The 14961-nt window shown below is 39.1% G+C and overlaps 1 protein-coding gene across 2 annotated transcripts in view; it reads left to right on the forward strand.

Moving 5' to 3' along the window:
* The window catches only part of SYNPR (synaptoporin), a 331134-nt gene extending 317995 nt beyond the window's left edge, over positions 1-13139 (forward strand). The window contains exons 5-6 of one of the 2 annotated variants that reach the window (XM_028843151.2): positions 5295-5486; positions 11429-13139. In XM_028843151.2, coding sequence (XP_028698984.1) covers positions 5295-5486; positions 11429-11686 — 450 coding nt within the window. In that variant the 3' untranslated portion in view covers positions 11687-13139. 2 annotated transcript variants of the gene reach the window in all.
* Positions 13140-14961: the final 1822 nt, after the last annotated feature.

Below are 14961 nucleotides of genomic sequence, written 5' to 3' on the forward strand. Positions count from 1 at the left end.
TGAATATAGAAATCCAACATTATTTGACATAATTAGAAGACAAACATACATCAACAGAAAATGAACAGTGCTGTATTCTAGCTACATAGGTATACCATTGCTTACTTGAAGGATCTGAGCCTAGAGCCAGTTTTCTTTGACGAAAAAAATTAAAAGATTAGCACTTGTTAACTAAGCATTGAAAACAGTGTAGCACCCAACTGAGACTTTACTAGTCAGAGTCAAAGGAAATTGGGAAGGAGAATGCCTTTCTCCCTATGTAGGGATGGAGCTATATTGTCTATTGCTCTTTCCCACCAGGATAGGCAACCCAAACTTCAGAAAACCTGGGCATAATGAAAAATCACTCACTAAACAGGGAACCCAATGTCCTGAATTCAAATCTCAATTACTTGTGACAACTTGGACACATCACTGAATCTAGTTTCCTCATCTGTAAAATGGATATAATGATCTTCTCCCTCACACAGTTGTGAAGGTCATACGATCTTCGCTGAAAACTGTAGGTGCTCTCTGGAAGTCAGATGTCGTTATTACTAATACTTCAAATGAAATAATGAAACAATCCCATAAGTGGATGAAACAGAAACTTGTTCTATCTAGCTAGCCATTTTTTAGCTCCCTTCCAAGACAAGTCCAAAGCTCTGCCCCCAGCTGAGCAGCCATCTTGCTATTTGCTTTCTGTGTTTCCTGATCCATAGTGTCATTCTAAAATTATTGGAGGCTGAATTAGCAAAGTGATCCATTTACAGTGCAGATGAGAGTGACTCTCTGGACTGTCCACTTTCTAGTATAGCCTCTCAGTATAAAAGTGTCAGCAACAGAAATAAATAACAAAGTCATCAAGTAACCAAAACAGATAATAAAGTCATTGGATTAAAATATTGGTAATTTTACTAAAAGGTAGAAATTGAATATTTGTTTATTTTTTTATCAATATCCAGTGGATTTGCTTATGCCACTATTAGAAAGAGATGGAGACAGGTTTACCTGGTTCTGAAATGCTAAATTTTCTGTCACCAAAGATGACCCCCTTTTCTATACCCCAGGGTGATCCCAGACACCCAGATTCATACTATTAATTACATTTAGCAAAAAATATGTTTGCTTATAGCAACTTACGAGAAGTGAGGGCAACAAACTAAATGGAAACAAACCACCCAGCCAACATTAAACCAGTCTGCTTCCTTGATTGAGGAAGCTGTTTCTTGGTTCACTGAACAGATACTTAAAATATATTGCAGAAACATATCCAGGTTTCATGTCAAAGTTCTTTAGGTACCGAATGAGATGAATAGCTCAGAGTACATTTATGAACCATGTAATGAACTATGGGCAAATAAATCACTTAATACTCTTAGTTGCAGTTTCTTCCTCTGCAATATAAGGCCAGTGATGCCCCCTCCGACTATTTTTGGGATTTTATGGGGACTACATAGAACACAAGTATAAGCGCAATTTGGAAACACTGAAGCACATTTTGAAGGGCAGCCTCTTCACTCTATGGGAATAAATAACACAAGAAAAGTGAGCAGAAAAGGTCTTCAAAGGCTTAATGTATGTATGATAACCTAGCAGTAAATGTTAAAATGTATCTTCCATATCCACACTATCTCTGTTAGACAGACAGGGATCATATTTGTAAACAACTGGATTCTTGTTTGAACCATCAGAAGGAATTCAGTTCTCAAGTGTGAGCTGTTTACTTCTGATACTACTGAAGACAGTTTAAGGCAGATCATTACGTGGCATTAAATAACACAAATGAGAAAGCTATCCCACATTCGATTTAACTGCAAGCCTTCTGCTTAGGTCATGCTAGTACAGTCATGTACCCCATTATGGATGTTTTGGTCAACAATGGATCACCAACAATATGTGATGGTGGTCCCATTCGATTATAATGACGCTGAAAAAGTCCTATCCCCTGGTAACATCATAGCCATCGTAATGTTATGGTAGCATAATCACTCTATTTTAAACATTAATTTAGTGTAGTCTAATCATACAGAATTTATAAAGTCTACAGTAGTGCACAGTAATGTCTGTCCTAAGCCTTCACATTCAACTTCCAGTGCTGCAAGCTCCATTCATGGTAAGTGCCCTATCCAAGTGTACTATTTTTTATCCTTTATACTATATTTTTACTGTACCTTTTCTATGTGTAGATGTGTTTAGATACACAAATACTTATCGTCATCATGTTACAATTGCTTGCAGTATCCAGAACATTCACATGCTGTACAGGTTTGTAGCCTGGAAGCATAGGTTATACCCCTTGGTGTCTCCATTTCCTCAACTGTAAATGGGGTTAGGATTGGTGTCTATTTCATGGTGCAGTTGTCAGGATTAAATGAGTCAAAACATGTAAACCTGGAATAATACCTGACACATAATAAGCACTCAATAAATGTTACATATGAATAGATTATTTGAACAAATAAATCTAACATAGTTTTCTCCAATTTCCAATTGAAAAGTCTTCACATGACTATTCTTTTTTAAGTATAAGTCTATTTCTAATTATGATGAATATAAATAATGAAAACCATCATACTATAGGTAATGCTTTAAGGTGACTGTGGGCCCTAACAAATATGTAATATCAAGAGAACAGAGCCCATATTTTGCATTTTTTTAATCCTCTGTAAGACCTTTCTCAATACTCGCACATTACTCAAAAATTACTATTTGAAAAAAAGCATGAATGAATGAAGGTACCAGATTGAACATGAACAGAAAGTCATGATTTGACACAGTCAATCTGGTTATTTATTTGCCACTATTAGAAAGAGATCGAGACAGGTTTACCTGGTTCTGAAATGCTAAATTTTGTGTCACCAAAGATGACCCCGTTTTCTATACCCCAGGGTATTCTATACCCTATTCTATACCCCAGGGTATTCCTCCAATTTCAAATTCAGAACCAACACTTGAGTTTCTTTATTCCAAATGTTTGTATTACTGTTGAAACAGCTGTAGATATGTATTTGTTTGCTTGTTTATACCTCTACCTCATCTCAGAAAGGCTCATAAGGACATTTAAAAACCAAGGTGTAATTGAATAAAAATGAAAAGTAAAAAGTAAAAAGAAGAAAGGGAAACAAAATAAGGAACCGGGTTAAAATACCCATGCCATCAAAACCCTATGAATGGGTCACACACTGGCCTTTAATTTTCTAGAGCCAGCATGAAAAAAGGTGAACTGGTGAGTTACCAATTCACAACAGCCACTGGATGGAGTGACTTGCAGAAGATTCAGCCACTCTTAGTAGTGAGACCCTCCAGAACATTCTCCACAAAGATCACACCTAACAAATGTCTGGCACAACAGCATCTTTAGAGTGTAAAAGTTCCCTCAGTGTAGATGATGGGATCATGATGAAAAGTAATTCAGCCACACCATGAGAGCAAGATAACAGAGCAAGTCAGGTGCACTATGCCCTCGGGCAGGAAACAAATGCATGCCAAATTTTCCACTTGAGGAGGTTATCATTAAGAGCAAAAGAGCAGCCTGTTTCTGTTGCCATATCAGATTTACTTTTTTTCTTTCCTGGTTGGTATTTTTATTATTTTAGGTAAGCAGTATGCAACATTTTTACTGTAATCAAACATATATATAGTCAATCTGAAAATTTTTTCTACTATGTTCTAATGGTCTCAATCTTAGTCTCTCCCACCTGCCACCCGATCCGAGTCATGAGGGAGGATGAGAGACGTAGCTCCCATCATCAGAGTCATGAGAGAGGATGTGAGATGTAACCCCTATCATCAGAAGTTTGGAGATGGTCTCTAAAACACTCATCCCATTAAATCCTAGAAATTTTGTTTGATATGGATAAAAGCTTTTTTCCCCTGCAAACAGCAGTTGATTTTCAGGGCCAGATACACCTAAATTTGAATTCTGTCTCTGCCACTTTCTATGTGTTACCTTATATCTGTGAGTTTCAACTTTCTCCTTTTTTTTTTTTTTTTTTTTTTTGAGACAGTGTCTCGCAGTGTCGCCCAGGCTGGGGTGCAGTGGTGCAATCTTGGCTCACTGCAAGCTCCGCCTCCCGGGTTCACTGCATTCTCCTGCCTCAGCCTCCTGAGTAGTTGGGACTACAGGTCCTGCCACAATGCCCGGCTGATTTTTTGTATTTTTAGTAGAGACGGGGTTTCACCGTGTTAGCCAGCATGGTCTCAATCTCCTGACCTCGTGATCTGCCCGCCTCGGCCTCCCAAAGTGCTGGGATTACAGACGTGAGCCACCGCGCCCGGCCTCAGCTTTCTCCTCTTTAAAATGGACATAAAAATACTGTCTAACATGATTATTGTAAGAATAATTTTATACAAAACCTCTCACCCATAGCAGGCACTCAAAAACATTACAGCTCTTATTGTCTTCCACTTAACATAGTTCCACATTGGTTAACACATTGGTTAACCAATAACATATAGATAACACATTGGTTTGTTAAGTGAACAAATGGATGAATGAATGAGTGAACATTGCCATCCAAGAGTCTTAAACAATTAGCAGATGTGTCTACATGTTTGGAATCACAACTTGGTGGTTAAGAACTTGGACTCAGAGGCCGGGCGCGGTGGCTCAAGCCTGTAATCCCAGCACTTTGGGAGGCCGAGACGGGCGGATCACGAGGTCAGGAGATCGAGACCATCCTGGCTAACACGGTGAAACCCCGTCTCTACTAAAAATACAAGAAAATTAGCCGGGCGAGGTGGCGGGCGCCTGTAGTCCCAGCTACTCGGGAGGCTGAGGCAGGAGAATGGTGTGAACCCGGGGAGGCGGAGCTTGCAGTGAGCCGAGATCGCGCCACTGCACTCCAGCCTGGGTGACAGAGCGAGACTCCGTCTCAAAAAAAAAAAAAAAAAAAAGAACTTGGACTCAGTATTCAGGTTGCCTGGGTTTGAATCCTGATGCCATCACGAATTATCTGTGAAGTCTCAGACAAGCTATTCAACTGTTCTCTATGTTAGTTTGACATCTGCAAATAGAATGATGTACCATTCCTTACAGGGATGTTAGGTGTGGGTTATAGAGTCCTTAGCATCGTTCCTGGGATATAGTAAGCATTTAATAAATATGACTATTTATATTTATTTTATAGAAAGATAAATATAATATCATAAAGCTTTCTTTTGTTTGTTTTTCAAAATGTTTTCGCTGGTTCCAGTGCAATGGGATCTTAAATTTTTCCAAAAAGCAAACCAAATAGTTATATAAAGAAATCAACTTTTTTCTAGAACTCACATTTTCTTTTACCGTTTTCTCTTCTGGTTTGTTTCTGTAGGACTTCATTGTCACTGTAGTCTTTTCGTTCTTGTGGTTGGTGGGTTCATCAGCTTGGGCAAAAGGACTGTCTGACGTCAAAGTTGCAACAGATCCCAAGGAAGTATTGCTACTAATGTCAGCTTGCAAACAGCCGTCCAACAAATGCATGGCTGTCCACAGCCCTGTTATGTCAAGCTTAAACACTTCTGTGGTAAGTACTTTTCATCTGTGCTTTACTGTTCATATCTTTGTTTGCCAGTCAAAATAATAAGAAAAACATCTCAGAAGTCATCTTGAAAATTGTTGCCTACAAAACTAGGCCAATCAAAAGGTGAGATAGTTTACCTCAGGTGCAGGATGATCACTTGGCCCTCAGGTGTTTTATTGTCAGAATCCATCATTTATAATGTTGCCAATTAAGGAGTTCTTAATAAGAACCCAGCAGGTATTGGCAGCTGCTGCTTGGGTGACAGTTCAGTTGAAACTCTAAGCCAGAAGCAAATATAAAATCTGAACACCGGCCGGACAAGGTGGCTCACGCCTATAATCCCAGCACTTTAGGAGGCCAAGGTGGGAGGATCACCTGAGGTCAGGAGTTCAAGACCAGCCTGGCCAACATGGTGAAACCCCATCTCTACTAAAAATACAAAAAAAAAAAAGAAGAAGAAAAAGAAAAACTAGCCAGGCATGGTGACTCATGCCTGTAGTCCCAGCTACTTGGAAGGCTGAGGCATGAGAATCACTTGAACCCAGGAGGTGGAGGTTGCAGTGAGCCGAGATCAGGCCACTGCATCCAAGCTTGGGTAACAGAGTGAGATTCAGTCTCAAAAAAAAAAAAAAAATCTGAACTTTAAGGTTAAAGCCAGACAAAAGTTAAAAGGAATAGTTGCGCGCATACAAGTTCCTGGGGAGAAAACACCGTTCAAGCCACATATAGTTAGAATACACCCAACTGATTAGAGAAAAATACACAGACCTAGTAGGGTAAAAAAAGAAATTCATAATGTAAAAAAGTGCTCATAATAGCTATGGTAATTTTTGAATTTTCTCCATGCTTCTGGTTTAGTTACTTTATAACGTTAGAAAAGCTGCACTGTATTAGTTGAACAAAGTCAAATGTTTTCACCAAGAGTATGGCTCTCACAAGAAAAAAGAAAATCTGACAGTTAGCAGGGACACCAAATTGGATTTTTAATTTATAAGTGTAAGAACTTGTATTATTCCAAAGAAAGAAGCTGTATCTGAGAAATACATAAGCTATAATGGCCGCAAAAAGCAGCAGTTATCGAAGAATAGAAGGCTCAGCAGTGTTTGCTGAAAGAACATTCTTTAGCACACCCTAGAAATAATTATCTTTGCTTCAAGATTAACCTGTGTTTCTACAGCTTTCTGAAATTCAATCTGGGAAGGCACTTAAGAAGAGAAAAAGGGTTACTACTGTGACTGGACTGTGATTTCTGCTTTGGTGAGATAGTAACCATGAAAATAAACTATGCATTAGGGTCTCACAATTATTTTTATTCATTGCTGACCACACTTGTAGATGAATACTTTGAGGTATACATTACTATATTTACTTATACCTTTGTAGTTTGTTTATAGACAGTATTTAATGAAAGCTATTACAACACTGATCTCAAAATCTAACAGGACAAAGATAAAATTGCTTGATATGTTTATCAGTTTAATAATTAATCTCCCAATAAATTATGACATTCTGCATGTTTCTTCTAATTCCACTTCTGATATATCTAATAATTTTTAGACTAAAAGATAGAAATTATGAATGAAAAACATGTGATGTGTCTCCTAAAACCAAAATGAAAAATGAATTGAAACCAAATAATGTGATGTGTGTGAAAGGACAGGTCCAGTGGTGTTGTAGTGATGTATCCGTATCAGTTAATAGTCTTCCAGCTCCTAGTGACAGAAAACTCAATTCAAATTGACTAAGGCAAACCAATCCTCATATCCCTAAAATCTGTTTTTGCAGTCCGCTTCTGGTACCAATGTTTGTATGCATCAGAATAATCAAAGCTGACTCTAGCTACAACAGGAAAAAAGCTTTTGGAAGGATATTAAGTAGCTCATACAACTTGATGAAACCTGAAGAAACAGGTTCTAGAAAGAGCAGAATCTAGAGCAGAATGAGAGTTCTAGATGTTCAGTACCAAATAATTGTTGCTTAGAGTTGCTGTTAGTGGAAAGTTTTACCTAACCTTGCATTGCTCTGCTCAAAATGCGAAGTACCAAGAGAGAGCTCAAGCCATTTGACTGAAACTTGGCTCTGCAAAGAAAATCAGATTTCTATTACCAAAAGCAGGGGAAAGGACATGAATCAACCAAAACACAATATTTTTATTACAAATTGTTTGGCTTCAAATCATATTGTGCTAGCTTATGCAAAAACTGAAAATAGTTGGAAAGACATTAAAAGTGTGTCTTCCCGGGGCAGAACCCAGCAGCCAAGAACTGGAAGACTGTCAGGAAGCTGGACAGTTCTCATCCTCCATCTCCCATCTCTCTTTCTTTCTGGGTCCCTGTCCCTTTCTGCATGTTTGTTCATTATTCTCTCTTTTCAGATGAAATTTCATTTCTTTTTTTTTTTTTTTTTCCATCCACACAGCAGAAGATAGCCACTTTACAGTTTCTAAGTTTATATGTATTTTTTAAAGAAACAGCTTGGACTGAGCAAAAATCACTCAGGTCCAACTGCAAATTTCTGGTAGAGAGAATCTTTTTAGCCCACCTTAGGCCAGATGTCCACCTCAGTCTCATCAGTTATGAATAGAGGGTTTGGTGAATGTTGTAGTAGAAACATGGCTCAGAGAACACACTTTGCTGGGCAAACATAGGTTTTGGAGTAGGAACCAGACACGTACCACAATAAATGACTTCTACAAGTAAATGAATCAGGAAACAATAATCATATTCTCTACCTTGGTAACAAATTTACTATCTTCAAAGCACTTTGGCACCTATAATTTTACAGTAACACTAAAATGTAGGTAAGATACCCAGATACTACAAATATTGGGAGCTGAGGTAAACTCTCTAATCCTTAGTTTTATCATCTGTAAAATGGGGATAACTATACAACAGACCTCAATACTGTTGAAAGAATTCAGTGAGATAATCTATTAAAAAAAATACTTAGCATCATGCCCAGCTTATGGCAAATGCTCAATACATGTCAACTGAAAACGGCTACTAAAATACGATCATTCTTAAACGTCATACAGTGTTAGAGCCTAAAGAGAGGAGGAAGAAATCGTTTTTAGCCTCTCAATTTCTTTCAAAGTTTCACTGAGCACAACTATTTTAGCCATAATTTCCACTTCTGCTTCTCCAGCTTCACTCCTAAAAATCTTAGTACATCTCTTTAGACAATCTAGATCTTGTCTTCCCATTTTTTGCATGTTATGTCGAGTGTCTTTCAATTTCTCTTTCTGTCGTCCCCAAGTCTGAGCTTGAATCAAATTCTTACCCCAATTTCAGTTGCAACAAAATGGCAAAAAGGAGTTCAAGGGCCCGAGTGCCCCTAAAATGTGCCAGCCAAGAGATCTGTGATGCTGGACTAAAAAAATGAGTACTCCTTAAATATGCCCATTGAAATGCCTAGTTTACCTTCTTACTTTTAAGTAGCATTTCCTTGATGTATAAGTTTTTCTTCAGCATCCCTTTTTTAAAAACCTAATAGTAACAGGGAAAAGAGAGAGATCAATAGATAGGAAATAGCTAAAATTATATCCCTGGACAGAGCCATGCCTGAAAAGATCCCTTGATAATTTTTCCTCCTCTTCCCTCCCCTCCCCTCCCCTCCCCTCCCTTTTCCTCCCTTCCCCTCCCCTCCTGTCCTCTCCTCTCTCCTCTCTTCTCCTCTCCTCTCCTTTTCTTTCTTCCTTTCCTTTCATTTCCTTTTTTCTTTTTTTTTGAGACAGGGTTTTGCTGTGTCACCCAGGCGGGAGGTACAGTGGTGCAATCATAGCTCACTATAGCCTGGAACTCTTGGGCTCAACGGATACTGCTGCCTCAGCCTTCCAAGTACCCCTTCTGAGTACCTGGGACTACAGGCATGTGCTGCCATGCCCAGCTAAATTTTTTTTTTTTTAAGAGACAAGGTCTTGCTATGTTTCCCAGGCTCTTCGATAATTTTTTTATACTCATATATTGACATATACTTATAAAGGTACAATTTAATCAAGATCCCCCTTTTAATGGAAAATATTCTGGTTACCACACACATGGTAAAATGGTCCTGTATGCAAATTACAGTTTTGTCAGTAGTTAACTGATTTATTTTGTTCGAGCAACGATTACACCTTATTTATGTTTTGTATCTCCCTCAGCAGGTAGCCTAGAGCATGGCACAAAATAGGTTCTCAATTAGTGTAAAAAAGAAGGAAAGAGGATGCAAGAGGAGAGAAGGAAGAAGGAGGGACGTCTGGATAAACCAGTCTTTAATTAGATCAGTTGGGGGTCTAGATACTTGATTTTGGCTATTGTCTCAAGAACATGGTCTCATTGTTTATGCCTCAGTTCAATGTATACTGCAGCAAAGAAAAAGAAAAAGTCTGCAAAATACAATTCACGGAAATATTTTAGAAAATGATTCAGAACATAGTTTACCTTTAGTAAGTATTTGCTAATGTGTCCAGCACTGTCTAGCTACTTTACACATACCCTCTTTAATCCTCCCACCTATCTTCCAAGAAAGGAATCCTTGTCTCCATTCCATACAAGAAACAAAACAAAAACAAAAATGAAGTCTACAGAATAAATGCCTTGTCCCAGGTAGCAGGTCAAGAAACTACAGTCCCCAGGGCACTTTGATTTCAAAGCCTATAGAGATTACTCTGAGACTAAGATTCCATTCATGTGCTGCTAAAATATTGAAATATTTTGATAGTCTCAGCTCCAAGTCTCTAAGGCCCAGCTTCTTGACTACACCAGTGTCCCCTCTGTCACCACTACTCACAAGCCACTATGGATCATCTCACTGTCCAGAAACCAAGGGATAAATTTTGATCCAGCAAAGGACTTCCAGCACCCTACTCCAGGACGGTGGCCACTGTCCAAGTCCATTTTGATTGGTCAGCATCGTGCTAGGGGGTGGTGACTAAATATATTTTAATGTTATCACAGCTTTGCATTATACTACTGTTACCTGTCTCCATTAGGGGGGTTATTAAAACAGACTGCCTGTGGTTAATTCCCAAGTCAATCAACCAGCCTTGGAAAAGGCTGCAGAACAAGCCATGGAATGAGGACATCTGTTTGGGCCTCATGCAACAGCAAACAGTTCTGCTTCCATCAAACCTTAGGCCCTGGGGAAGCAACACCCAGTCCTCTGACTCACCGACACCCTCCTGGAGAGTAGGAGGAATTTCCATAGGAAAGTTTCACATCCAGTTCTTATGAAAATATTTTGTATTTCTCTGAAACCTGCACTTTGTTCATAGTCTGGTTTCAGCATTCACTTATCCCTGTGAGAGGCACAGAAAGTGCAATTATTCAAACAGTCAACCTCTCAATATGCTATCATGAATATGTTTATTTGCACATCACCTGTACCATTGCTTATCCTATATTTTTAATTGACTCACTTTCTTTATATGATTGCAATAAATGGAAAAGCAAAAGCAGTATCTCTAACCATAAAGAGAAGAAAGCCTTATAAATGAAAGCACCATTATTAAAGTGAAAATTCTCAGCCCTATGCCATCTGGAAATATCTTACACACCATGAAGGGTACTTTATTTGGAGAATAAATGATGCCTTAAGTAAGGGTTCCAGTTGTGGAGCCAGAACAGGGTTTGGATCCCAGATCTACTACTCAGCAAGCCACATGCCCTTAGACAAGATTTCCACATCTTTAATATGGGTATGACAATAGCAACTTTTTCTTAGACTGATTCTTAGACCAAGGGAATTGATACACAGAAAGCCCTTTCTGTAGTGCCTGACATGTAGTGCATCTAATAAAGGTCAAATATTCTAAATGAAATACCAGTTCCAAATGGAAAACTTGGAAGAGGACTCAACATTAAAGTGAAAAGTGATCTTTTGTATTGTGAAGGAATTTCCAAAATGGAAAATTTTCTTGAGTTTTTGTCTAGTCTATCAATTCATTGGCTTTGATTCTCCTTCAGGTCTTTGGATTCTTGAACTTTATTCTCTGGGCTGGAAACATATGGTTTGTTTTCAAGGAGACCGGCTGGCATTCTTCAGGACAGAGATATCTTTCAGATCCGATGGAGAAGCACTCCAGCAGCTATAATCAAGGTGGTTACAACCAAGACAGCTATGGGTCAAGCAGTGGGTACAGTCAGCAGGCGAGTTTGGGGCCATCCTCAGATGAGTTTGGCCAACAGCCTACTGGCCCCACTTCCTTTACCAATCAGATTTAACAGAGTAGCATTTGCATTCTTCTGGAGATCACCTCACCACCTTCCATTTCAGTGGCAGAAGAATTTTTTAAGAGTTTCAATCAATTATTAATGCAGAGAGTATTGAATGTAAATCAGAGATCTCTAGTCTTCATTAAGGCAGAAAGTCCTGGGTTGTGATAAATGACACTTAGAGATGAGATGACATGAGGAGATATATTATTCATCATAGATTGCTAATTGGAGAGTACCTTGTTATATATACAGATACTTTCATGGTCATTTTGTATGTGTGTTAAAGTAGTAGAAGTATTTTGTAGCTTAAAGTCTCTAGTATGTAATATGCATAAAGTAAATCGAATAGCACTGAGTTTTCTTATGCATTTTGATGTGAAAGATGTTATAATAATTTCTAGAAGACAATTTGGTGTATCACAACATGCATGTCTTATTTTTTTTTTAGTTTTAGGTCTTATAGGACAATGAGTCCCTAAGTTATTTGTTTCAGAAAATTATTCTGTTTTTTTTATGTGATAAATCAATGCTCACATGATTTAAGTGCATGAATAAGTATTTTCTCACAAAATGAACATTTGAACTGTGTTTATGAAAATTTTCTGGTTTGCACCATGAATTTGTCAAGTGGATATTTATAGGAATATATTCACTACCTTGTATACTTTGCAGATTTGTCTCTCTGGCTTTACCCAAGTTCTGAATGCATTGTAATTAAGATTTGAGTTTTTCTTTTCCCCTATTGTTAGACATTTAGTGTTACATATGATAACTGCCCAACATTTATTCTATTTACTTAGCTAAATATTTGCATTCTTGTAACCTTCTATGGTGTTTTTGTGGCTCTTATCTTGTGGACCATAAATAACATGGCCCAATAATTCTTTGTCTTTATGGAGTGTTGTTTTCTTAGAATAATGGAGATGCAGATATAGATACCATAGTCAAGATATGCCTTGCTGAAGTATTTATTTATAAAGAATATTCTGTAGAACCTCTATTACCAGCTACACTTTTAAATCCTGTTTATTTGTAAAGCTAATATGTTCCTCAATGTAATTATTAAAAATTCTGAAGTCACAGCTAAACTTACTAATTCTGATTTGAGTGTAGCCCATAAATTAAAAATGGCTTCCATATGCCACTCTGTATCCCAAAGAGAGTTCTCATGAAATATTCTCCAGAATGTATTCATTATCAAGAAAATGCCAATCTTCACTTCCTCATTTTAACTCAGTTGAAACACCAGGACCCAATAGAGAAGGCAAGCTGAGCATCTGTATTTCCAGATAAAAGTTGTTATTGATGTATAAACTCGTCGTGTGATTGGTGATGTTGGAAGCATTTTAGCACAAAACAGCCTTGTGTCTTAGATGATGTCTGTAACCAGTTTCTGAATCCCGTTGGATAAAACCGTATTGTGATATCTATTTGACGTTAATAAAGTTATTGCATACAATGTTGGCTGGACAATGGACAATTACAACAGTAGAACCCGGTTGGCTTTAACAATGACAGAACGAACAAGGGTTAAATGCACAGTGCCTCCAATCTGTCACCCTGTCCTCATTTCATGAGCCCAGTGAGGTTCGTTCATTCATTCCACCATTCTAGGACTTCTTGTGCACCCGTCACTGTGCATGCCACTGGGAATGCAGTAATAAAAAGCAAAAACAGGCTGTATGTTAAGAAGCTTACACTCTATTAGGAGAGACGGGCATTAAAATAATCACACCCCTGGTGAGCGCCTGTAGTCCCAGCTACTTGGGAGGCTGAGGCAGGAGAATGGTGTAAACCCAGGAGGCGGAGCTTGCAGTGAGCTGAGATCCGGCCACTGCACTCCAGCCTGGGTGACAGAGCGAGACTCCGTCTCAAAAAAAAAAAAAAAAAAAAAAAAAAATCACACCCCAATTATGCTGAGTGCAACAAAGAGAGGCACAGGATTCCATAGGAACATCTACCAGAGAGGTTTGAACTAGTTAGGGAGAAGTCAAGAAGCTTCATGCCTGAAGACTACACATGGTTAAGCAAGGACAAGGTGGGAGAGATGCACGTCCCAGGCAGAGAACAGCCCGGCAAAGCTCTCTGATGGTAGGAGACAGGAAAGATATGTAGAGTTGCCAGAGTTTAATGAACAAGAGGCTTTTCGGGAAGTGTGACTGCTGATGGGGACATGGGTGAAACCTGTCTGCAGGCCTAATCAGGAATTCTGTCTTTATCCTAAAGAAGCTAAGGGAAAGCAATGAAGGATTTTTGAGCAGGGGAGGGATGTGATGAGATTAGCATGTTGAAAGGATCTCAATGGCTACAGAATAGAGAGAGGATTAGAGGAGGACAAGCGAGAAAAACATCCTGATGATAAGGAAGTAGGCCTTAACTCCTAGCAACTAGGAGGCAGTAGGCTGGGAGTGGGAGGAGGGGATGTGGCATGAGTTCTCCCCACTCCCACTCCCACTCCCAATTCCCCCTTATATCCTGGGACAATGACTGGATTTGACTGCTTCCTTCAGCACTGTGCAGGGAAGAAAGTGTCCTCTGCTTTACAAGCTGTCATGAACTCGGCAAAGTGGAGAAATCCTCCTAACCAGCAGTGATTTTTACCAGCCTTAGCAGTTCCAAAGCACTGTGGGCACTGATGAATGGAAAACACTACCTGCCCTGATTGAGATAGAGACATGCTTCCATGGTCCATTGCAGATTCGCAGTAAAGACCTGCTCTAACCCAATGGGGATTTTGCTAAACCGATTTATTCCTTCAGGTTTCAAGAAAAGAGCAGTAGATGTTTTGTTGTTGTTGTTGTTGTTGTTTTGTTTTGTTTTGTTTTTTTTTGAGATTGAGTCTGGCTCTGTCGCCCAGGCTGGAGTACAATGGTGTGATCTCCGCTCACCGCAAGCTCCACCTCCTGGGTTCATGCCATTCTCCTGCCTCAGCCTCCCCAAGCAGCTGGGACTACAGACGCCCGCCACCATGCCCGGCTAATTTTTTGTAGTTTTAGTAGAGGCGGGATTTCACTGTGTTAGCCAGGATGGTCTCGATCTCCTGACCTCATGATCTGCCTGCCTCGGCCTCCCAAAGTGCTGGGATTACAGGTGTGAGCCATAAAAAGAAAGTAGCCGGTGAGTTTGAGTCTATGTATCCAATAAGACTAATTTGGAATCTCAGCTTCAGTGCTCACTAGCTGTGTTTCAAGGTGTGACTTCACCTTCCTGCACCCTTGTTTTTTTAGGAGGAGGTAAAGCAAAGAAGTTAAATGGGTGGGCCATGATATCAGGCTGTCTGG

This window comes from Macaca mulatta, chromosome 2, assembly GCF_049350105.2.
Source record: "Macaca mulatta isolate MMU2019108-1 chromosome 2, T2T-MMU8v2.0, whole genome shotgun sequence".
Lineage (NCBI taxonomy): Eukaryota > Metazoa > Chordata > Mammalia > Primates > Cercopithecidae > Macaca > Macaca mulatta.